This window comes from Dermacentor albipictus, chromosome 10 (assembly GCF_038994185.2).
Source record: "Dermacentor albipictus isolate Rhodes 1998 colony chromosome 10, USDA_Dalb.pri_finalv2, whole genome shotgun sequence".
NCBI lineage: Eukaryota > Metazoa > Arthropoda > Arachnida > Ixodida > Ixodidae > Dermacentor > Dermacentor albipictus.
In genome coordinates this window covers 24,522,993-24,548,979 of record NC_091830.1, presented here as the reverse complement: position 1 = coordinate 24,548,979, position 25,987 = coordinate 24,522,993, and the positions used below count along the sequence as shown (strand labels likewise).

Here is a 25,987-nt window from a genome sequence, read left to right as displayed (position 1 = left end):
ATATGTTTACGGGATACCTGTCGACAACCGCCTGCGTTGCTGACGAGGGTACATGCATTCAGGGAAGGGGGGGGGGGGGGGGGTGCACAGCTGGCCAGAAGCAATGGGCTGTGGCCGCACCTTCTTCAATAATGCAGGTGGTTATCACAAAGTGTAACTGCAGGTAGCCACGGCCATGCGCTGGACCATGCTGGGGCCCTTATTGAGAATCATTGGTTAAGCCGAATGTTTTGGATTCTAATAAAAATTGCTAAACAGTGACACATTCACTGCAGTTGGACTATGTTATCGAATACGCCAGGTGTACCAGAAAAGACCGAAGTATTTCACAAAGTGGATAAAGAAGTGGTGGTCGCAGCCCTGGTCAGTAGGTTCCAGCTGTGGCTACTGCGACTACAGTCAAGTCTCTATATAACTAAAAAAAATTATCACCGCTATTACAGTGTAACAGAAATATCCTTATATCGAATATAGGGTATAAGGAAGCAATTTTTGTGTCGGATGCCAGTTTGTTATAACGAGCTTGAACTAGAAGCAGCAGTCCCTACAGAGGTTATATTTCTGGTGATATTTCTTGCACCAGTGGACACTGGAAGACGAGTGATAATCACCTATTTGTTTTAACGTTAGGTGCCTTCGTGAACAGTTCACATTAGGGAAAATGTTCTAATACAAGCCATTCAGTGCTAATGGCAAGTATGCTTATCAAACACACACTAAAGAGAAAAATTGTTTGAGCTGTATTAGTAAAGCTTCTGCAATACCGAAAAGGCCATCGTTACCTTGAGAAGAGGCTTGAGAAACCAGAAAAGATGCAAAATATGAAAGATAGGTGGCGACACAGCCTTTAACTTTCCACATCAGCATGCCATGATGTCGTGGATTTTGACAGTGTGCTTGAGGGTAGTTTTTTATCAGTAAAAATAGAACTACATTGTATTTTTAATAATTAGCAAGTTTTGAGAGCTTTTACCGAGTCCCGACGTCCCCCCCCCCCCCCATAAAAAAGAATATACCTTGAAATCTACAATGTCGCACTGATATACCGGCACAGGGGTAGGGGCGCAAAATCTGAACAATGAAACTTTGACCTTCATTTGCTTCTGTAATAATGAACCTATTACAACAAAATTAACAATATAGTCAACTTCCGTTAATTACACCTTGATGAAACCAACAGAATTGATCAAATTATCCGGTGGGTCGAATTAAACATGATGCAGAAAAGAAAACCTAAACAGGCTGCCAATTCATTTGGAGTATTTGACCAATTCTAAACGCCCCAAATCAAATGCGCACCCACTTCCTATGTGTCCGAAGTAGTAAACTATGCGTAGATGTGACATCAAAGCTCCTAAACAAAGTAGAAACCTAACGCTCGTCTGATTATTTAGTAAGAAATATGGTTGCACAATTACAGCCCATTATCTAAAGTCGGCTTCACCACACGGAATTTTTTTTAAATTCAGTTTCTCTGCAGTACATCCGCCTTATGCGGCAAAGCCTGTAAACGTTGCGTTGCGGTTTTTTGTATCCGATTGCACCGCACAGGGAATTTTCAGCCCAGTTTTCTTTAAAAAAGAAGTGCGTGTTCGGAACAGGTAAATATCTTCTTCCTATCGCAGGCTGGAAATAATCGTTTTCAACGTAAGATGACATGTGCTTAACGTATTCACTGTCCCCTAAACTTCGCTGAGACAGGCACTACCACTACCGCCATTATGGTCACCATAGGGGCAAGGCGCATGCATTCTGACCGGTCAAGTTCAAGTTACCTGGCGAAGGCCAATTTTAGGATCGAAATAACAAAAACTTGGGCCCACAGAAATGCGTGGGCACCAGCCGTGACCTTCGACCGGGATCAAATTAACCGGAGTTGAACTAACAGCCGTCTAGTGTATGGACACTTTAGAAGACTATTTTATCAGTCTAAACTAGTTTAGGGTTTCTCTTTAGCGTCCCTTTTACATATCTGAGCTCTGGGCATATGTTACACCAAAACAAAAAACTGAAGTTAGGTACGTGGAAAGCCTTTGCTTCACGTCCTAACAGGTACAAGCAACAGCCATACCCTCACAACCATGCAGCATCCAGACACATACTCACTCATTAGTTAACGAACATCCCGTTGCCCCCTCAACATTTATTTCTAAATTGAGAGCCTTAAGAAAAAGAAGTGCACGTCGTATAAACACAATGTACAGGGAAGACTTGGCTGCCCGCGGTCAGGTAAGATTCTTGGAGACTGCATTCGCCGTCTGCTTGATGTGTGGACCGTGGATCTCCGGCTCGTAGGTCAGCAACACGATCATGACCCAAAAGTGCATAAGGCCCTGTGGTAGTGCAAAATAAAAACGTGCATGAGTGTCAGGAATTCAACAAATGTCACATTATGTGATGTATACTGCTCTACTAGCCTTGGATCGGTGTCCTTGTAAAATGAGCAAGTTTATGTACTGGCACCAGTTGAGAATGGTAAAAGTTTGCACAAATTCTGAGAACCACAGACTGAAATTCAGAGTCGTAGCGTTTACTCACCGCAGTAGCGTAGTAGTTACGGCGTTGCACTGCTGAGCTTGATGTCGCATCGGCCACATTTCGATGAGGGCGAAATGCAAGAACGCTCATGTACTCAGACAGACGCACACGTTAGAGTAGCCAAGGTGGTCAAAATTAATCCGGAGTCCCACACTACGACATGCCTCACAATGAGATCATGGTTTTGGCACCTAAAACCCTGTTTTATGAGCTGTAGGCTTTTCAAAGTGTACGTGACCAACACGTTACTGCACTCTTTTAAAAGACAGCTCTGGGAATTTTGCTAACGTTCTGAAATAGTGGCTCTATGGTACTGCAGCTGCTTCCGTGCTGTAAATATCAAGGTGTTTCATAGAATTAAAAGCACAACTACGCAGCTAATGACCCTTCACTAGGCACCCATTCTGTTAGTCTAATGAAAACCACCCGTTATCAACTAGACTGCTAGAGTATCAGTTACCCATATTTTTGGGGACAAAATAAATGCTGAAAGCTAAACAGCAAAGCAAGACTGAAGTCTACTGCCTCTGTGTAAATCCTTTCTTACCATGTAGATGAGGATGAATATTCGGGCCAGTGGGTAGCGCCTTAGAAATAATCCGGCACGTACGCTGTTAAAAGGGAAAAGAAAGAGAACTTATACAACAAATAAGAGGGCAACGAATATTGTCATTGTTATTATTAGACAAACAATGCAATTATACCAAAGCAAACTAGACAGTCATAATAGCTATATCCCATGCATACACTGTTTAAAGGCACAACAGCCAAAAACAATAAATCCCCAGAAGCAGATCGTCAGGGCAGTCGTTAAAAGGGTGAAAGCTGTTCTCTTACCTGGCTTCGAGCTACACATAAGGCTACCATTGTAACAAATGAAAGCACAGTGACAAGTCACAGCAACAAGCGATCAAAAGCCAAGTGGAATAATAGTTACTATGGTCTACAGTGGCACCAAGGCTCTGGTCCGGTGGCTCTTTTATAACATTCTTTTGCCATTCTAACACAGGGAAGTGTCGGGAGTGCAGGTACAGAGGTTCCACAACTTGCCTCAGGGAGTCGATGACTCCATACGCCCTCTTGACCTTCCGGGTCACGGTGCCATCGAAGGGAGATTCGACAAACATTCCTGGAAGCCGCGCCCTGGGATCTGTTGCGAGAGATGTGCGAGACGCTTTAACAACACCAGCCAGAACTCTCAGCACTGTCGAGCCACATCTAGAGTGTGGGTGGCAGGAATCACTCACCCGACTCATCGGCTGAAAGGACAACAGCATTGGGAGGACACAAAAGTTTGTGAGTCATTTGCAGCGAGATAAACGTTTGGTCGAAGCACACGCAACACGGCTAACTATGCTGCATGCTTGTTTCCCATCGTTCATTACATTCACATCTGCATGCAAGCACGTTACACCCAAATCTGCATGCCAATGCATGCCGTCGTGCGGCATACGCGGCATGTCTCGTCTCCTGTGGTATGCGGTTATTGCATAGTCTGCAACAATCGTCTCAGATTACTCAAAATGGGATGGGGAGGCAAGATGATAACTTGATGAAGGAGCAGGCCTTCATGCAAAGTCTGAGATATAATCAGTACTACAATATAAAATGCACGCCCCTTCCTTCAGTGCTTCAATAGACAGAGATACCGAGAACGATCAGTATCTGCCTTATACAATATGGTTTACCACATAAAAGATGTTACAATGGTCTTGAACCGAGAAAACTATATGTACAGTACGGCACACTCTTAAACGGAACACCTGATTAGTATTCATCAACCATCACTTTAACGTATAGTCATCACAGGAAGAAAGCACCTATTATGCATTAGGTCGGACTATAATGGTGAATAATTATTACTGAAGCTTTCGTGTCAAAACTCAGCTGCAGTCAGTCCAAAAATACCAATCTGGTGTTCCCTTTCACAGTGAGCGATACTGTACTAGGCTCTTATACACAATGTTTTTTTTTTTTTTTACTTACACTCATCCGGCTGTCCAAATCCGGCTATTGCTGTGTGTGGTTTGGGGCTGTGAGTCTGAGATTCCTTCAGCTGACGCTGTTGGGTGACAAAACACACCATCAGTTTCAGTTACACGACGAAAAAGATCAGTCATTGACCAAAATTGTGAAATGCAATCATCCTCAGCCGCCCACTTCCGCCACTGGTTACATTGAGAGGTGCGAAGTTAGCTTCTTCTTTTGTTTTTTGAATTAAAACATCAACTGCACATTCCATGCGACAAATAATGCGAATTTACAGCTTGTGTTAAATTCTTTACTCTGATTATGCAAGCTTTGCAAAACTCTCATTCAAACAATGCTGACATATTCTAAAGTCATGCACAAGATATTGTTTTTTTCTGATTTAAACACAATGCTCACGCAAGTAAGGTTTCCTGAACAGAGGCCCAGCATATTATAATATCACCAGTTGAACTTCAATATAAGAATAATAGATAAAGCAAAGTAAATCTAAAATGTTTTTTAACGATGTCAGTGAAAAACAAAGAGATGCTTATAACAAATACTGGATATAACAACGACATTTTCGAGCCAGATACGACTCAGTCATAACGAGTTTTGACTATGTATTATGTATTGTTTGTTTGAACAGGAATTTCAAAAGTTGCATGGAGCACATAGTGCAATTTGGCCTGCTCAAGTTGACTAATCACCTGAAGAGACGGGTGCTAATAGCACAACAAATCGCAATGTCCAGGTAGCAAACTAAAGAGGATTTATAAATTAGCTTTGTAGTTACTCATTTACACGTTGCTTAGTGCAACAAACCTATGTGGAACAGCATAAGGGAGGCAACAAGCTTCACCTAATGAAAAGCCAATGCTAAGGACATTAATTTCACATGTGTTACACACAACAGGTGGAATATTGTTTTTAATATGTTCTATTCAGTGAAGCCTGTGGAGAACAAGATTAGGAATGTACTGATCGGCTTCAATTTTGTAACTGCGATATGTACCCTAAAGTGAATAATTCAAAAGTTGATTAATCATTTTTTTTTTATAACTACTAGGACATTCATAACTGGTCGTGTAAGTAATGTTGGCAGGCCCAGGTAGTCTGCCCCGAACAGGCCGAATTGCACTATATTCTCTTCGGGTACCAGTTATTTCTGTGCTCTAAAATTTTACTTTCACCACATTTCTTGCATCTCCAGAATCACAAAAAGCATGCAGCTGCAGTACGCATTAAAAAATTTTTTATCTTCAGTGAGTTCTCCAAAGTTTACTGAATGTGGACTCCATGCAAGAACTCTCTAAAGTAACGTCACATCCAAGGACATCAACTATTCCACACGTACAATACTTGGAAGTCACATATCCAGCCACTTGAAAAATATGCCTGAACGAAGGTAACCCACTACACGACATACTGACACCAAGAGCAAACACCCAGTTATCTACGTTAAAACTATACCTTAAACAATTTACGCATTAAAATTTGCAGAACATGCGCATCCAATCAAAAGTCTTTCTAGATGCATACGACACACTTTCATTATCGCTATAATCATAACAGCTTTTGTTTTTGATGCAGTACCTTTGCATGCACAAGTGTGAGCGTAGCACATTAAAGGGACACTAAAGCGAAACAATAAATCAGTTTAGAATAATGGAGCACTGTTTGAGAACCCTGCTGGCAGTCATTTCAAAAAAATAGTTCGATTATTAGATGAGAAAATGAAGGTCCAAGTATCAGTATTTGAATTTCGCGCCGAAACCCCAGCGCCGGTACGACAGCGTGACGTCAGGGATTCCAAAGTATGTTTTCGCATTTGGGCCGCGTTGGCTGAATAAAGGTTCCCGAAACTTGCCATATTTAATAGTTGGTTCCTTTAGAACACAATGTAGTCAATCTGTACGGTTAAATATAGTTAGTAGGCCCTAGAAGATGCCATCAAAATCCAAGACGTCACAGCCCCCAGGTGCGGGAACTCAAGTAGGCGTCGCCACCCGTATTTCGTTCTTTTGCTTTTTCTGGCTTACCAAACGCCTTGTCGTTGTAACGGTGGTGTTTTTGGTGTTTTAGAACGGTAATTTACTGATGCAGAAGAAATCATTTTTCCCTTTAGTGTCCCTTTAAAGGGATATGCTTCGTGTGATTTCTTCAAATGTGAAATAGGAAGTAGACCCCCGCCAGTATTTGACCTGGAGAAGATGCACGGTTACCTCGAGTCTTTCCAGCTGGAGAACGAGCGAGTTCTTCTCAGTGCTCAGGGCTTCGACCAGGGTCTGCTTCTGGATGAGGCTCTCGGTGAGAGCATGTAGCCGGGCTTCCAGCTCTTCCTCACTAGTTGAGCTCATGGACTTGGTCATAATCTGCGACGGCAGTACAAATGCATTGTGGTACGAATGTGAAAATGTGCCTTCCATCTTTAATGTCTTGGAATTCTTTTTTAATGGCTTCTATACCTATTGTTTTTTTTTCTTAACATTTCTCGAAAGTACAAGTCGCAACAAGTGTGCACGAGGTACGCAGATTTGAATTACGCAAAAGCTTTGTTAATTTTTATCTCCTAGGAGCAGCAAAAGCATCAAATTAACAGGTTGTCAAATTTCTGAATATCTACAGAAAACCCGTAGAAGTAGTTTCGTACAAATATCAAGGATCATGAATGTACATCAGAGCCCAATGCAAGTATTGGATCACAGTGAAACCGTGAAACAGTGTTTGCATGAAGCTATGCATGGCGCTCTTTGGCCATACCTGGCCCTTGCGCCATCAAACATCAAACATTCATTCATTGCATGGTTTGATCTGGGATATACCTGCTTGGATGCCATTCTTTCTTTATGTGTCATGCCTCCAATAACTTTAATTTTATGATGTCAGTAGAAAGAGTGTAACCTACAGGAGTTTAAATCAAACGGTAACATGTTCCAAAGTGAGATAAATGAAAATCTTGCAGTCAGTCTGCCATAATTAGCACAGCAGTGAAAAGGAAAAAAAAATAAGAAAGGAAACCAGCCTGTTTCCGTAGCTTTTCCAGCTCCAATTCACGCTCACTGAGCCTCTGCTGCAGGGCTTCCTTGCTGCGCCGAAGCTCTTCTTTCAGGAACGCGATCTCCTGTAACGTTGAGAAGCGGGTTTGCAGTGGCGTGAGTAACACGGCTCTGCATTTATATTATAATTACTCGATTCTATTGCATACCTTTCTCTCTGGAAAAGTTTACTAAACAATAATGGCCGTTTTGAATTCGAGTACAAAATAAAAACTATAGTGACAGGCTATCATAACGTTTCCGTAATCCAATACAATCTGAATGTTGCTGCAGTGGCTACATTATGTTAGTGCCTGCTCCTTAAGTTAGTTAAGTAAACTTAACTATAGCCTAACTAAGCTTAACTATAGTTAAGCTGCCGCAGTCTGCATTGCATTAAAAGGCACTTAAAGGAAGCAAAAGTCAGTTTAGACAGGTAAAGTACTATTGATTACCAGAGCGTAGAAGAGGCATACATTTAGCACTGTGTATGTCTCCTCTACTTATCTCTTGTTTTTCACGTGCTAGTATTTGACGATCATGAGTAACCAACTAGACAGAATTTCAGCCCTAGTGAGGCGAGTACAGTCGAACGCCTCTATAACAAAGAGTTTGGGGCCTCCAAAATCATTCACCATGCAGGTCACTTTGTAGTAAAGGTCACGTAGCGCACAGCTCACAATAGAACCGGTACAGAATTATTCCTCTGTAACACAGGTCACTTCGTTGTAGAGGCACTCGACTGTATGTTCTTTCAAAACTCTATATTCTGCAATTTCATAGCAATACGTTCATTACATTATAGAATAAAATTAAGATCAGTGTTTCTATTTTAATGTCGTGCTTTGAAAACACCAGCACGTCAGTATGATGTGCCAGACTTTAATGTTATTTTTCGGGGGGGGGGGGGGCATTCTGGCCTCATAAAAGTTCTTGAAACTTGTTAAGTTCTTGGCTTTTTTAGAAAACAATGTAGTCCATCTTTATCTATAAAAAATTAACTAGGCTCGGACAGACGCAGTCAAAATCTGTGACACCACGGGGACTTGGTGCAGAAATTTCCAAGGCAATGTTGTGTTACTACTCATTTAATATTTGCGTGTATTCTGACATACCAAGCCCCTTCTCACAGTAAGGTGGGTTTTTTTGGTATTGTACAAGGATAATTTGCAAATACAGCTCGAAGATTTTTTTTCTCTTTAGCATCCCCTCAAGAAATACGCCATCTCAAATGTCATAGACGTCACTGAAGATGCTCTTGGTGGTTGCTAGCGGTAACGAGGCCTCTGAGAGTGACAGTGAGAAGTTCTCAGTGTACTGTAGCTAAGATACAATAAATCATAGAGTTACTACAACAAACTCTTTAAGAAAAGCTACCCATAGCGCTCATGGATTGAAATAACCACAAGGGCGCCGCCATGTTGCTACTCTGTGCAGGCACGCAGGCACAGATGGCGAGACGAGGTTCAAACGAGACTTGCAATCAACGCGATCCCAAGTGTCCATCAACATGGTGGCGCCATCTAGTTCAGACGCCTGCAAATGCATTCTTTCACATACTGTAAGTTTTACATCAACATTTTATAAATAGCCATGGGATCTTACTGAAAAATATCTGGAGTGAACTTTACACATTTTCTATATCTACGTGCTACATGTATATGCTTGTTTTTGCATCATATTTGGGATATTTGTAGCGTTACAAAAATGAGAGGTAGCAACATGGCGGTGCCTTTGCGGTCGCCACTTTCTTTCACCCAGCTTTTCCTCGAGAGTTAGTATACTAACTCTATGCAATAAATCAAGTGAAAAATCGCCATTACGCCCTAGCTCTCTTACCATGAAAACTTGCACGAAATATGGGGGGTGAGGCGAGGCTTTGCATTTACATTTTCTCAAGCATAAAGACTGTGCATGTAAGGACCGAAGGCACATTAGAACTGAGTAAATATAGTAATTTCACTGCACACCACCATCCACATCTCGGCTCACAAAAGACTTCAGAAAATGCATGCGAACTCCAAGTAGGACTTAAGAACAGTGCCACCTGGGAATGAACCCACAAAAACTTGCAATGATTTCTAAACACAGTTCTTAGGTGACGCTGAAGCATTTGAAGAAGTCAGTCAAGTCTGAAGTTTACGTGATGGCCGTTAGATACTTTCAGCTTCACTGCAACTTTTGTGATGAATTATGGACTTTTACATATGGATCTCATTATGGATTTTTGCTACGGACTCTGCTGAGGTCTGACCAGTACATGCACGAGGTCTACACAGCTCTGACAGTGCTTCAATTCAGTACGTTGTCTAGCCCGCCAGTGGCGATCATTAGAAAATTGTCATCATCATCAGTCTACGCTCACTGCACGATGAAGGCCTCTCCCATATATATCAATATAACGCTGTCTTGTGCTAGGTGACCCAATTTTATGCCTGTGAATTTCTTAATGTCAGCACACCACCTAATTCTCCACTGTCCTGGAACGTGCCTCCCTTCTCTTGGCACCCATTTTGTCACTTGGAAACTGTCAGCAGCCTCCGAAGGCGCCAGCAAAAGGAGCTGCACTCACTTCTGTAGCCTGCCGCGCCTCGAGGTCGGCCTCCTGGCGCTGATGCCGCTCCTGTTTGAGCTCCTTTAGGAGGTCTCGCTGCTGCTCCTGGGAGGACTCCAGCTCCCTTTCCGATGGAAGAAGAGGTGGAGACGTACTTTCATCAGTGACGTCAAAAACAGCAACAGTAAGAGAAGAGAGGAAACAACATTGAACAGTGATTTGCAGGAGGAATATCCTGGCAGCCCAGGCAAACAACTGCACAAACAACCCATTAAACGTGGAGGTGCGAGCTACTGCAGAGAGGATGCACACGAAAGCTATATTCTTAGACAACTTTCTGTCAAAATGAAGGGAAAACTATGGCAGCAAAGTGTGAAGAAGCAACAGCGCTTCTGAAAAAATCCCACATTTTTCCACACCGGCTAAGTTTAGACCAGGGTAGAGAAAACAAACACCTTATTTGCAGAAGGGTTGAAAATTGATGTTGTTAGTATACATTGAAACTCTTGCAGGAGCGCTAAATGAGGGGACAAGAACAACACATTTGCAGCAGGCAAATCAGACAAAACACCACCGAGCGTTAAATATTAATTATTTATTATTAATTATAAATTAAAATCATTATATTATAAATTAAAATATTAATTCTTTTACTTTCCTCTTCAGTGTCTTGGCAAGCACAAAACCATTGTACCTTAAACCTACGTTGATTAGCTTTCCTACCGAACAGGTTTCCTTTCACTGTCACTGAAAGTTGCCCATTAGTACAGTGGTCCAGTTAAGTCCGTTACGAGCAGGGCCGCTGCTCGGACCGTGTTACAGATAAGTTTGCTTGTAAGCAAACAACCCCTCTACAGCCTGCCAAGCTTATGTCTGTGACGTGCAGCAACTGACCAAGGTGAATGTAGAGGCTACATGAAACAAAAGACCATCATACAGAGCGATTCATTGTCACAAGTATACATTATCCTTGTGAAGCCCTTTTGCCAATGCATCCTTCGTAGGCATGTGAGAATATTCAATGTTTACTTCGGCTAAAATTTCAGTGTTCAAAGTTTACAAAGTACTTGAAACAAATGTATATACATATTTTTCTGCACATAATCTACACCCCCAATTACAACACCTGAGAAAGAAAAAAAAAAACAAGGTCCATGCATATAACCCTGGATATAACTATAACAATGGTCGAATCTTAGTAAATACAGTCTCCATTCACAAGTACATGAATCGTGCAAGTCATGTCTTGAGTCAGCTGCTCCGTTTCCCCACCTCTTCGGCAACGCTGATGGCGGAGACCTTTGGCCTAAAGATGGTTGCACAGCATCACAGACCTTGCTGCCGCGATTCCACACCTCAAGTTGAAATTCGCATATAAATCACATGGCAATTTATTTGCTAAATTTATTTAAAAATTTTGTCTCTGTGCTTGCAGAATGAAACACCTTAAGCTCGCTTGTAGACAGAAAGCATCAAGCTCAATTTGCGTGACACAGCACAAACTGCCAGTGCCACAAGACAAGGTTGCACTTCACAGCATCGCGATGATGCACGATGGCTGAATGAAAAACGATATTCCTTTGCAGCGACTGAAATAGCGTATAACTACACTTCATTACACTGAGGTTCTGAATACATGGCGTTCTATGGACATGAAGTCCTAAAACGTTAATTACTCTGTTATATTGAGAATTTCGTTATACTGAAGTTTGTTCTATCGAGGTTTAACTGTACTACATCCAAAAATGATGCACTTTATGATATCACAGGTGCATCCTCGCACAATACCAGAAACATAAGCCACGCAGTGAAACTCTCATGGTAATATACTGTCATTCTTGCCCTCTTTACTAAAGCGACTTTAAATAGTATGCTGCACAAGCCACCGCAGTTTAGTTCTCTTCAAGCAATGACGAAATAAACATTTCCTATGTCATTCCTTGACACGTGTTGCCAGCCCAGTTGCCTTGCCGTGACCACAACACATTATTTACACCTTTCTTTGTGTGTTTTGTTGCCTTTGGTGCAGATAGATAGAGGTGCGGCTCGGCAAACAGCTGAAGTTGCACTACTCACCTGCGGAGGGAGCTCTCTTGTTCATGCAGCTCAGCCGAGAGGGAGTCTGCATGGGCCTGCGTCTTCCTCAACTCGTTGCGGAGGTGCTCGCACTCCTGCGTCACTGCCTCCAGCTCGGCTGCGGAGGCAGCGTTGAAGCGGCTGCCGTCGACTTCCGAGCTATCCAGAGCCGACCCACTCGCATTGGCTGCGTCTTTCAGGCTTGCAATCAGCTTCTCCTTTGACTGTTCACAAAGAAGAGAAAAAAAAACAGGGGGGTTAGGACTACAGTTAAACCCTGCAATGACCTACTTTTTTCTTAGCTTACTAATTTAGCAATTGACTCACTTGCTGATTTATCAAATAAGTGATTGGTTAATTGACTGACTTATTGGTTTATCGACTAACTCAATGATCTACCAATCAATCGATTTGTCGATTTTAATTGCTCAAAGCAACACATGGGTAGAGAAGGTTAGCCAATCAATTTCTTCACAAGCATCCACTCACCTGAAGAATTCTCTGCGCTTTCTGCTTGTAATCAGCGAGTTCTTGGCGTGCCAGTTCCAAACTGCTACGTAATGAAGACACTTGGCTGCCCGACTCCTTTGCATGCGCTGTTTTACAAACAAGAAAGAAAAGGGCGGTTAACAAATCATTTAATAGCTATGAATAAATCTTTGGACTGAGCTAGCTTTCTTCTTGTTCATTCAAGAATGAACTAAAGAATGAACTAATAATAAAAAACGCTCAGCCTTACAACATCTGCGAACCTTCACTGCACAGAAAGCCTAAAGATATGCAAAAGTGCTGCGTGCAAGATTTAGAACATCGCAATAATATCGACAACGTACCGTGAAAACGTTTAATATTCAACGGATGCCCCGAGATATGAGAAAAGATACGATCTTGGAACAAGTTCACGTGAGGGATGGGCAACATTGCGAAAAAGTCATAAACGCTGGGCCAAGATTTTGCAGAAAAAAAAGCATGAGGACTGCTACACTGGGAAAACGGAAAAGTGTGACGAAGGTTGAGCCAGGACGACAGCCCACGTAAAGGGGCCAAAGAGTGTACCCTGTCAACGAACATCTCAAAATAAATAAAATGAAAGAAAGAAATACAAGCTCAGGAAGGAACAGATAAATAGTAGCGTGAGAAAGAGACAGCTTAAATATTGCAATGTGCTACAAAGTTGCAAAGAGCACATTTGGGCAGGTGGGGCAATGACAGTGCCGTCCCATTCCAAACACACAGTTGCACATTTAATCATGCACGACCAACTCAAGCAGGTTCACACACACGAAAGAGGCACAGCGGTGTTAGAAGACGAAATAAATCAGAGTTGTCGACAAAGTGGCAAATGTCCATGTGCATGCAGTTGCGAGGTTAGAACGGACACCTTACCCTTGTGTTCGGCAAGCTGCTTCTGAGCCAGCGTCAAGCTCTCGGACAGGTTGGAGACTTCTTCCTCCATCTTCAGCTGCCTCTGCATAAATTCAGCCTGAAAAAAGGACATGACAATGGCAATGAAGCTGGTAATTTTTTATGACACCACACCTCTAAAACTGCTGAAGTATGCTAGGATGGTAATACTTGTGTGTCTCGGGGATGAATTTATTGATATTAACTGCAAATGGGGAATGCCACTTGTGCGCCGTTATATTTAATTCAGCACAACGACGACAAGTGCTGCACACGAAGGATGTTTTCTTCTATTCACCTAGAGATAACTGTGATCTCTTTATTCCTGGTAACATTTTAGTTCCACAGTCGGCACACAGTTAAATTTCAATCTATTGAAAACAGATACAACTTGATGGACATAACGAAGTCTAAAATTTGGTTGGCTATGAATGCATATGCGAGTGAATGACACTGCAAAGTGCATGTTCATAACTCAGCGTTGTTTACGTGTCACGTATCGACACAGCAAACTGCCAACGAGCGATCAATATCAATAGGAGACCCTTCGATTGCCTGTCAGAAACATGAAACCCGTGTTTTGCTTGCATACTCCCAACTGCGATTTTCTTTTCTTACCGATATTGGTGCGCACAATTAAAACAAACATCAGTTATAAATCAATTATAATAAAGGTTATTGATGCGTTAGCATTAGGAGTGTCAGAGTGTATGTGTGTGAAGTGTGAGTGTGAGAAGCTGGTCATGCAGCAGAGGCATGCGTGTGTACGCATATATATATATATATATATATATATATATATATATATATATATATATATATGGTGCAACTGACAGTGGTCTGCTCTGGACCACCGTTAGGTGCAATTCGCTTCTTGAAGAAGATGTGTCGAGTTGTCTCCTTGAACAACATGTTACAAAGTGGCGAACATGGTTTAAGTCATGGACACGGGACCTCAAAGTGGTGCGACGTAACGCGAACACATTTCTCTCATATTGACCACTAAATCATCACTACAATTTTATTTGTGATGGGTGCGACTGCATTACATAACAACAGTGTAAAGTAGGCTTTGTAATGAGCATGCCCAGTGTCCACAGAGCTACAAGCCAGGCTCTGCACCTGAGCATGCCGGTGGTTCTCCTGCTCCTTCCGGAGGGCCTCTTCCATCTGAGCCAACTTGTCGCGCAAGGTCTCGACAGTCTTGCCCTGGACTTGGGACAAGTCCGTTTGGTCCCTCGTCAGCCTGCAACGCAGTGTGAATGAAAGAATGAATGAATGAATGAATGAATGAATGAATGAATACATTATTGTTCTAGAGGGTGCTACTACGCTTAGAAACCTTCAGTCCAAAGCTTTATTGGTCAACTTTTCCAAGTAATACAGAATGCAATCTACCAAGTTGCCAGTTCTTGATGAGAGAGAGTAAAAAAAAGACTTTAATGATAATTTCATCATCATCAACATTTATGTTCACTGCAGGATGAAGGCCGCTCCCAGTGATCTACAATCGTCACTGTCTTGCGCCAGCTGACCCCACTGTATCGCCTGAAAATTTCCTAATTTCATCACATGGCCTAGTTCTCTATTGTCCTCGACTGCGCTTCCCTTCCTTTGGCACTCATTCTGTAACTCTAATGGTCCGCCGATTAAGTGACCCTATGCATTACATGTCCCACCCAGCTTAATTTCTAGCTTTTAGTGTCGTCTAGAAAATCAGCTACTCCCGCATGCAGAGGTAGAGCATCGGTTTTTTTGTACTCAAGGTTCCAAGTTCTAATTTTTGTTCAAGCCACTACATTTTCAGGCTTGGAGTGGTATCTGAAACTGGAAAAAAAAATTCTGAGAGCCAGTGGGTCTACACTGTTCCAGGTGCAGCCAAATTAGGGAGGCCCACTGAGCTTCAGCAAGACACTGCCTCGCCAGAGCAGGAATTTGCGTTCCTGGTGCAGTACCTGGCCACTAGTATGTTTATCATGACTATTGCAATTAACGAGACTCTAATAGCCTATCAAAATGCTCTTCACATGGAACCCCAGATAATTAGAGTGAAATATTAAATAAATATTAACAAATAAGCCAGTCTTGTGTAGGTGACTGGCAATCAAAGGCCAGATACTGAGGGAGCAAAGAAAGGGAAAGGTGACATACCAATACCGGGTGTTCTTTTTTACTTTCGACCCCACAGAATTTTTTTAAATTGCCTGAAGCAGATAGCGTATTTCTAGTTACTGAGATTGATTACTCGATGCGGCTGGCATTACTTGCATGAGAAACCGAAAAACATACCTGACAAACTAACAAATGTTTCCTGATGAGCTTCTAAATAAATTACATCACAGCACACACTGCAATTTACAAAGTGCAGCTGACAAGTTCGCAAGGCAGGTGATTCGGACATTGGGGAATCGCACACAGCAAGATAGCATGCCAAAAGCAAAAACACAGATGTTTAAAATGTGTCACATACATATTGAGACATTGGATATTGCATATTGGATATTGCATATTGGACCTTTTCTGCAATTTTGACAGTATGTGCAAACTTTTTCAGTGTAAGGAGTTAGAAGGTACATGGCTGGGTGCTTGCCCTCGGTGACACGATGCCGCCATGTAGAAGTCCACTTCTATCATTGTTTCTGACCAAATTTTACATCATGTGTTCGAATGGCTAGATAGGCACTTTCCAACTCTGCTAGGCATAAAATAGCTGATGTTTTCATATCTGACGTACACTTGCGAAAAACTCGCTGAACAATCGAAAATTCCTTATCTGTTTCGCTGCAGTACTCTTTTAACGACCTCAAAATGCAAGAAATGTGGTGAAACTAGATTTTCGATGAACAGAACTGCAGTCTGACGCGGGTGAGTGAATTAGAGGTGACAAACCAAAACGGGTGAAACTGTAGTGTCGTCCAGCTTTGCAACAGCAGCCTCCTGTATTTGCACCAGCTTGCCTGGTGCAAACTCCAATTGCGTCTCACACGTGTACAGTGCAAGCAACGCTTTTTCTTTGGAGCAACAGTACGTTTCAGGCCCCTATTCTGTTCTGAAATTCTCAACAAAAAGAACACGCACCTCTGGTTCTCGCTTCTGAGGTCGTCCACCAGTCGCCGCTTGGCGGTCAGTTCTTGGTCTGCTTCCTGGAGCCGGACACGCAGCACAGCGAGCTGCGAGTCCTTGGCCTCTAGGGCCGAAGAGAGGTCGCGCTCGCGGGCCTGCAGTTCACGAAATGCCGAGTCGCTGGCCGACACCTGGCTAGACCAGTGGTCGAGGCGGTTGTGGAGGCGCTGCTTCTCTGCAGACATGACCCAAAGAACGAGGTTCCCCCTTTCAGTCTCAAGACACAGTTCACCGAACTGAAAGCTTTTCTGTCTCTGGGCTTCATTGATTCGTGGTGCTTTGATGTGACCAAGAGACACAGGGGGCTTTATCCTAAATTTGTTTGAAAGATAGTCTGCATGCATTTTTTTTTTTAATGACATCGGAAAGATGCCACCCATAACTCTGAAAGAATCCATCACGTGAGCTCCAATTTTTATTAGTTCGCAATAAACATGCAGACCAATGAGAAGTAAAATGTACAAATCGACCCATTCTGCCACATAGTACCAAAAGAAGAATAACCAACAACAAAAAATGGAAAGAATGCTATGAACCATGCGATCAGCAGTGGAAAGGAAAATAAGGTGCAAAAAATATACAAGGTGGAAGTGTAGAATTTGAGAGTGACCATGAGTAGCCAATATTTGTGACGGTCCATTGGTAGATTGGTGCCTTCCAGCCTTTATTTTTCATATAGTCTATTATACATTAAGAGGAAAAGTGGAGTAGAACGTGTCACATAATGCAGAGGACAGATAACCGAAAGTCTATAGTATAGTAACATAATGGGTGCCATAGGAAGAAAACTATAGTAAAGGGCGGTGAAGGAGTACATAAAATACAAGACTAGAATATTTTCATGCAGGGGATTCAGTTTAACTAATACAGGACTGAGGTACTCCTAGAATGTTGCTGGGAGATGGCTTGACCCTACAGCGGACTCACATAGGCTACTGCTAGTAATGATCATGACGTTACTTAGAACAACGAAACACTTGCATTCCTCTGTCCATTGAAAGACCTCATGTGTACTTAAAAGGAACACCTAGCTGGTAATAAAGCCAACATAATTGAAGCACTTCTACTTTATCAAAAGTCAAGGATGGTTCACAGGATGCATTAGGCTGACATCTATGCCTTCAGATATAGTCTGCATGCATTTTGTGTACTATGTTTTATACTTAGCAGGCAATATTATGGAAGGTACGCTAGTAGTGAGGTCATATACATCTTTATGTGTTTTGCAGGGTTGTTGTTTGGGATCTGCGGTGCTTTCTGCAGAATAACTACTTTGCGTACTGTGACTGCAACTTGTGGTTGCAAGATTACATCGAATCATGCATTACTTGCGCCCTTCTGTGTATCTGGTACGCGACATATGTTTCGGTTGCAAACTCAAACAGGACGGTGTAGCCACATAAGAGTGTCATTCCGTTCATTCGGTGGTAAATATGATCCCATCTGGGATGTCACCCATGTAATAATTACGTCACATTTTGCAATACGGTTGACTTCCATTAATTCGACCCTGATTGGACTGACGAAACTATCTGGCGGGTTGTATTAGACAAGATGCACAAAAACGCCAAAACACGCTGACAATTCATTTGGCAGTATTTGCCCCAATTTTAACATGCCCCCAAATCAAACGCACGCATGCCTGCTTTCTATGTGTCTGAAGTAAAAAATCTAACATAGAAATGAAATTAAAGTCATTAAACCTAAACAAAGTAGAAACCTAATGCACACCTGATTTCTTGGCGAGAAAAATGGGCAACGTTCTAATATGCGTTGCATAATGGCAGCCAACTAACTAAAGTCAGCTTTGCTGCACAGCCACTTCCTTACAGTCAGCTTCGCCACAACACATCAATATGCAGTAAAGCATATGAACGTCGTAAATGCTGTTTTGGTTTCGTATCCGACTGCACCATGTAGGCAATTTTCGGCGCAACCATCTTGGAACAAAAATATAGGCGCTTGCTAGAACCAGGTAAATACTAAATAACATAACCAGTCATTGTAAGCTACCATTATTGCTTGAAAATCTTCCTAGGGCAGGCCAAAAATAGGCGTTTTTGGGAAGATAAAAAAAAATTGTGTTCAATGATGTTCCCTAAACGCTGCCAAGACATACCACTAAAGGAGTCACTATTGTGCTCACCATAAGAGTCATGCGTGTGCACGTTGACTGGTCAAGTTCAAATTATTTGGCGAACGCCAATTTAGGATGGATATAACAAAAGTTTGGGCCCATAGAAATGCAAGGGCGCAGACCCAGACCTTTGGTTGAGATGAAATTAACCGAAAAATTTTGTTAACCATAGCTGAATTAACAGAAATCCACAATATACAAGCACGAGGTTTAATTTTACACAGAATTACATGATGCCTACCTATAGCCTTTCTTCACATAGGATGCATTACTTTTGGTCATGACTGCAAGCAGTGAGAGAGTCTTTTTATCTATCATAGCTATGTATGAAACTAAGTATAATTCAGTGGCAATTGGCTGTTAAATACTAACTGCAAGTTTTCTTAACAATGCACTGTACTGCATACTTCACATGAATGAACCTTCACTTGAGTGCACAGTTTCTTGGTGTCCATCAAGGTTCATTCAGGCAGAGTTTTCCTGCAAAACATGGGGGAAGAAAAACTCACCTGCGTCAGCGTTCTTGACCCTCTGCAGAACCGATGCCATCTCTTGGTTCAGCGTGGACACTTCCTTCCGGAGCATTCTGTTTTCTTCCGCGAGGCTGTCTTGTACCGCTTCGGGCGCATCGCTTCTCATGGAGGGTGCAGATGTTTGGAGTTCCTCGTGTTGAATCGAAGCTCTCCGCGAACCTGGGGCTGCTTGATCTGCAGCCACCGATGTGCTTGCTTCCCCTTGGGCTGTCGTCGTCGTTGTACTGGCTTCTGACAAAATTACTGTTTCCGTTTGCGACACTGTTCCATCTGTGAGGAATGTTTGGTGGGAAAGGTACGGCCAAACATTATTACATATAGAGCATGGGTCATGAAATACCTAATTTTTCTCTCTTTTTCTTTCGTCTTGCAGGTTGGCATTGTACTGTAATGAGCACACGGAGTGTACTGTCACATTTCACTAGTACGAGTACATCTAGAATAACTTTCATTACTATTGTTTGTGTTGCAAGGATGATGCATCTGGTAAACTTGATTTAAATGTTCTTCCCACTGCTGTCTGTAATGCAGAGGAACAAGGTCTCTTCAGGCGACGTATCATCTTTAACCTCAACTCCCTGGTCGGAGTATTGTACAGAGCATGCTCAGTGGTGCCAACTTCTTGTAATCTTCTGTCTAAATCCAGCAGTGCAGATTTTTGGGCTAGTTGGTTCGTGCATCAGTTGAAGTCATATCGCTGGATTGACACGGACAAGAAAGACGACAGGGAGTGCACTATGGACAAGACTAAGTCCTGTCATCTTTCTTGTCCTTGTCAATCTAGCGCTATGACTACAATTTCTCTGTAAAATTATTATTATTATTTAATGCTGTCGATTGCGTTCAAACTGTCTTTGTAACATCCTGTATATATTATATTAAATGAGCACAGAACCAGCCATGCTGTTAATTCAGCTTTCTTTACTAACCTCCACACATCGCATGAACAGCAATAAATCTATTACTAGAATTTTTTCCAAGTTCCTTCACAAAAATCGCAGCCTCTGGGGCTTACAGTAAGGCACAATAAACACGCTGAAAGAAACCAAACTACTTGAAGCAAATCAAAATCGAATCAAGTTGCAGGGTCTGATGTTCCACAGCAGCAAATGGGCTGTGAGAAATGCTGCAGTGTGCGACTCCGGATTAATTTCGACCACCTGCCACTTCTTGTAATCTTCCGTCTAAACCCAGGAGTGCAGATTTTTGGGCTAGTTGGTTCGTTGCGACAATTGAAGTCATAGCGCTCTATTGACACCTAAATCGAAGTACGCAAGCGTTTTTGCATTCTGCTCCCACTGGAATGCAGCCATGGCGGCAGGGAATTGAACCCCTGACCTCAGCAGCAGATTGCCAAAGCCACTGGTCTATCATGCCAGGTACAATAGCGCAGAATAGGTGTGCGCTAAAAGAAGCCAAACTATTAGGATCCATTTTACAATACATTTACCGAAGCCACAACCTTTGTCGCTCCACTGCCGTGGATGGCGTCAACAATTTGGGCTTCTTGTCCAAAGTGAACTGCTAGCAGTTAGAAATACCTGCACCTTGCTGCACGACAGATCGGTGTCAAGCTACCACACATAGAGAAGCAGGAACGAAAAAAAAGAGAGAAAAAGAAACTACACTAAGAGTAAAAAAACGCAGCATTAATAAATATCTTAAACATGCTCCCACTCATATTTGGCAAACAGGCCCCATATCGTTCTTTTGACAGAAAAAGGGTTACTAGTACTAGCAGGAATAGTAAAGGTAATACTTAGTAGTGAAGGCTAAACTAGTGTCTCAGAGCCAGTACATCAGTGCTGGTACTATAGCCCAGTACTTCAGCCCAGTACATCAGCATGATATCACAAATTTAAATGTGTTTTCTTGTACTTGGGCTGTTTTGGCACAAGAAAAGCTCTCAAAACTTGCTAGGTTGACAAAAAAAAAGACTTCTTGGCCTAGCTGGTATATTTGCTGGGACACAAATATGCCACTAATAGGACATGCGCAAAAAAGAAACATGCACAGAAAACCCACCTGTGCCATTGCCAACATGTCTTTCTTTTTTTGTGTGTGTGCCACTATTGTGGAAAATATGTGTTTTTGCTATGCTGAGCCTCTAGTTCCTTTAGAACACAATGCATTTCATATTCCTAAAAAATTGTGACCATTATGTGAAGCAATTAACCGAAATTTAAAAAGTGAAGCTGAAATCTCAACTAGGCATAAGTAGTGACAGTCACAACCCATGACGTCACGACGAGATGGTGCAAAGGCTTCAGAAAGGCACTGTCACCCGGTTTTCATTTTACCAAGCCTCTACTCATGGTGCGAGTGTCCACTCTGCTATTGAAGAAGCAAAATTTAATACTACAGCACAACTTCATATTCAACCTTAATGCCCTAATAAGGAGCTGTGAGGACAAACAAGCAGCAGAACTGCACCTTCTGGCAAAGGGTGCTTACCTTGGACCTTTGACAAAGAGCTTTCACCGGCTCCAGCAACGTCTCCTGCTTCGGTCAATGATTCCGGGGCAATTTTCAGCTGAGACGAACTACGTTTCGGAGCTTGTGGCGCAGGCTCCGGGCTGTTTAAATATTCCAGCAGCTTCTCGTCACTGGCCTGCTTTTCGACTCGCTTCGGCTTGACGCTGGTCGAGCTTGCGGCTAGGGAGAGGCCTCTGGACGGCTTTGGGCTTCGCGAGAACCCGCCAGACACTGGCGGAGAGGCACTGGATGGCTCGGGCTGAGGACTCCTACCGGGGCTCTTTGTGTACGACATGAAGCTGGTCTTGGCGTTGGGCAAGAGCGGTTTCTGAAGTGCCGACGCGGCCGTCTGGTCGACCTTGGTGAGAAGGTCTTCCGCCCGGCTCGCAATGTCACTGAACCACGACATTGCTTCCTGTGGAGAGGAGAAAAAATTAATTAAATTTTAGGGTATTACATGTGAAGAACACAATCTCATTACGAGGCACACCGTAGTTGGAGGGGGGGAGACTCCAATTTAATTTTGACTGCTGGGTTTCTTTAACATGGACCTAAATCTATGTATACAAGCGTTTTTGCATTTTGCACCAATTGAAATGCAGCCGCTGTGGCCAGGATAGAAGCCATGACATTGAGCTCAGCTGCACAACGCCATATCCACAAGGCTAAAGTGGAGAGCAACATTGATAAATTAACAGGATGTGAACATGGGAGAGTTGGTGTTCCATAGTAAACTTGCAAAAGCACATTACAAACAGGACAGAGGCAAAGAAACAAATACAATGAAACACAAGCGCCATCATGTTTCTTAATCTTGATTCTTTGCCCCTGTCCCCGCTTACACACACACACACACACACACACACACACACACATATATATATATATATATATATATATATATATATATATATATATATATATATATATATATATATATATAAGCAGCATTGTTAAAGTGTGTAGTGCACTTTTGCAAGTTTATTATAATCAATACAGTACTTTTCTGGCTGTGATGCTAAACACAGACATTAGGTGTGTCTGCAGTATGTTTTATACTGCCATCAAGAGATGGCACCACCAGCATAAATATATATATATATATATTAAAATTAAATTATCGGGTTTTACGTGCCAAAACCACTTTCTGATTATGAGGCACGCCGTAGTGGAGGACTCCGGAAATTTTGACCACCTGGGGTTCTTTAACGTGCACCTAAATCTAAGCACACGGGTGTTTTCGCATTTCGCCCCCATCGAAATGCGGCCGCTGTGGCCGGGATTCGATCCCGCGACCTCATATATATATATATATATATATATATATATATATATATATATATATATATATATATATATTTTTTTTTTCTTTTTTTAACACAATCGCTTTGAGTTGGTGACTGGCTTGGAGTAAGTGTGTAACACGTGACACAACACTGGCCAACATTACAGATGAGATGTGGCTCTTTTTGGTCATCCTGGGCCCTTGGACCTAAAGCCCCATACATCATCATCACACCTAGGATATGACGAGCAAGAAGAATATGGGAAACTGGCAGGTCTCTTCACTTCCCCCATTCTGCTTGCTCATTACAGAGCGACATTCTCGACTTTGGCAGCGTTGATGGGGAGGGCTTACTGGCAAGCTTCTTGCTCCCTACTTTATGTACCATGTGCCACCTGCCATTGAAAAATCTGCAGCCATGGCTGCAAGTGGCACTGGCTAACACTTCTAGGGCTATATCTAGTACACATGCATAAATACTGTAGAAAGCATAGAGTCAGTATACCAACTCTAGAGGAAATGCTGGGCGAAACAAGTGGCATTAACTGCAAAGACGCTGCGGTGTCACTAAGTCTATTTTTTGTAACGCTAGAAATAATCAAAATATGATGCAAAAGCATGCATTTACATGCAGCATGTACATATGGACAGTGTGTGAAGTTCATTCCACATGTTTTTTCACAAATATGTGACAGTATTTAAAATCTTTTGGTGTAATATTTACGGTGAGTGAAGGGGTCTGTTTGCAGGTGCTTGCACTAGATGGCACCACCATACTGAGGGAGTCTCGGGATCGCATTAATTGCGCACTTTGTCTGAATAGCATCTCGGCTTCTGCGCATACATGCCTGCACACAGTAGCAACATGGTGGCGCCCTTGCAGTTACCAGTTTCTATGCATGGGCGCTATGGAGAGCTTTGCCTTTAGAGTAGGTTATATGTATTAACTCTATTGTAGAAAGTGGACTGGGAGTCCACTTTCTGCTATTACGACAGCCCAATGGTAGAGGATCAGCTACACAATGCGAAAGATGTGAATCCAGCTGCCACCTGCGGCTAGTAATCTTTTCGTCCATTTTAATTTCCATTTTCCTTATTATTTCTATACAACTACTATTAAAAAAAGCAGTTAATTTCTTCAATGCTTTCCTTGGCTTCACACGTTCACTGCAACAGCACTTCTTGAAGTCTCGATTCCTATGCGTCAAGACCACCGTGGTCAAGACCCACCAGTGGGTCACTTGCCATGTTGCGTTGTGACCCACCAGTGAGTCACCAGGGAGTTGTGCTCCTTTGGAATTTCCTCAAGGTGCAGAGAGATGGTGCCATGGTGCATCATATCAGAAGCCACTCTTCCGCTCCATTAATTTCTAGTAAAGATGTTGCTTTTGCAATGCAGGAAAGCTCAGGACAGCTGCGGTGACCCACACTGCAGTAAACATGTTAATTTGTTGTCTGTTGGTTTCGCGTAGTTGTACTATAAACTGTACGAGACGGCTTGATAAGACCACCAGAGGTTCTTGAATATGCACTGAAACCTTTGAACTTGGGTGTTTTAAAAATATTGTATCCTCCAATTCCTGAATGCTACGGATATGTCATCATTTGTCTGCGATTGGCAGAATTGTACTACTACATAGGACGTCATAACTACATCACTGCAACTGCCAATGTTGCTGCTACTTGAATAAAAAACCTGCCCACCATTGTATCCCTGCAAGGTCATTTACTTCTCGCAGTACTAAGTTAACATCTGGCAGTAACAAGATGCTATCATAAAAACCAACACTTCCCAGACGCACAGAGCACAAAGAAGTCCTGCGCGCTGTAAACTTGAGTGAAACGAAGTAATCGCAGCAAGTTCTCCTTTCGCCTTTAGCAAAAACATTACCTGCCCGAAACAAAATGTTCGTCGCGGACACGAGTCGTGAACGTGATGCGAAAGTGTTCAATTTCTCGACGTTCACGATACGTGTAGTAAAAGCATTACCGGCGCCTTCACACAACATAAACGTACGCCACGCAGCAAGTATGTATCAACAATGTTCTCGCTAAACGTACGCGATTGGCAAATGAATGGGCTTACTGCCACGAACCCGCGCAGGCGCAAACAGCGTCATTCCGCAATTACATTATATTTCCTTTAGCGTTGACAGGGAGCGTATATATGTCGAACAGCCGACAACAGAAAGTCAACGCTATCTGACGCTAACGTCTCATTGCTCTGCGGTGTCTCACGAGAACGCGACGCTCAAATTGATCTTTTTCCTGTAACACAAGTACTCTTGCCCGCAGCTAGTACAAGCTTAGAAAAGTCGTCGCACCGATCAACAGCGGTGTTGACACCGGTTTCAAAGATGTATCGCCGTCACGATCGTTGGCGAAACTGCATCAAGCTTCAACGGCAACCATCTCCGAAGCAGAAACCACCGCTGCATTACGATGACCAAGAGAACCAAGAAAATGTAGGCGTGGACGAACTGTAAACAAGACGTGCGGTGATGTCGCGCTTACCCGGGTGGGAAATGAATGTCGGGGGACTTCGTTATCCTTGACCCGATCCCTCGACGCTTGGCACGGTTGTGCTGAGAAACACTCGACGTCACTATCGTGAAATACTCGCGCCGAGATAACGCGGTAACATTGTTTAATGCAACGTAGTTGTCATTCGCAACCGCACAGTCTCCGATGAATGCTGCTCAGTTCAGTTTCCGATACTGAGGAGCAGGTACAAACCACTTACGTGTCGCCTCGTAAGTTTCGAAGTGATATAAATCGCTTCGAGAAAGATAAATAAAAACAACAAATGCAAAAAAGTGCTACCCATGCTCTCAAATTCTTTTTCTATTACCA

The 25,987-nt window shown here is 42.7% G+C and overlaps 1 protein-coding gene across 2 annotated transcripts; it reads right to left on the bottom strand.

Annotated features, from left to right (window-relative positions):
* Nucleotides 1-2,109: 2,109 nt before the first annotated feature.
* LOC139050421 (golgin subfamily A member 5-like) lies at nt 2,110-25,838 on the bottom strand. Of its 2 annotated transcripts, none has more exons than XM_070526773.1 (15): nt 25,649-25,838; nt 21,829-22,264; nt 19,351-19,644; nt 16,660-16,879; nt 14,704-14,827; nt 13,564-13,660; nt 12,667-12,773; nt 12,178-12,401; nt 10,120-10,225; nt 7,535-7,633; nt 6,735-6,884; nt 4,525-4,600; nt 3,589-3,688; nt 3,086-3,149; nt 2,110-2,333 (listed from the first exon to the last, which is right to left on the bottom strand). In XM_070526773.1, the coding sequence occupies exons 2-15, from the start codon at nt 22,256-22,258 to the stop codon at nt 2,226-2,228; spliced, it is 2,199 nt and encodes a 732-aa protein (XP_070382874.1). In that variant the 5' UTR covers nt 22,259-22,264; nt 25,649-25,838; the 3' UTR covers nt 2,110-2,225. The 2 variants fall into 2 exon arrangements, with proteins under 2 accessions (XP_070382874.1, XP_070382875.1); XM_070526774.1 differs by lacking the exon at nt 25,649-25,838 and adding an exon at nt 25,459-25,611.
* Between the last annotated feature and the right edge of the window lie 149 nt (nt 25,839-25,987).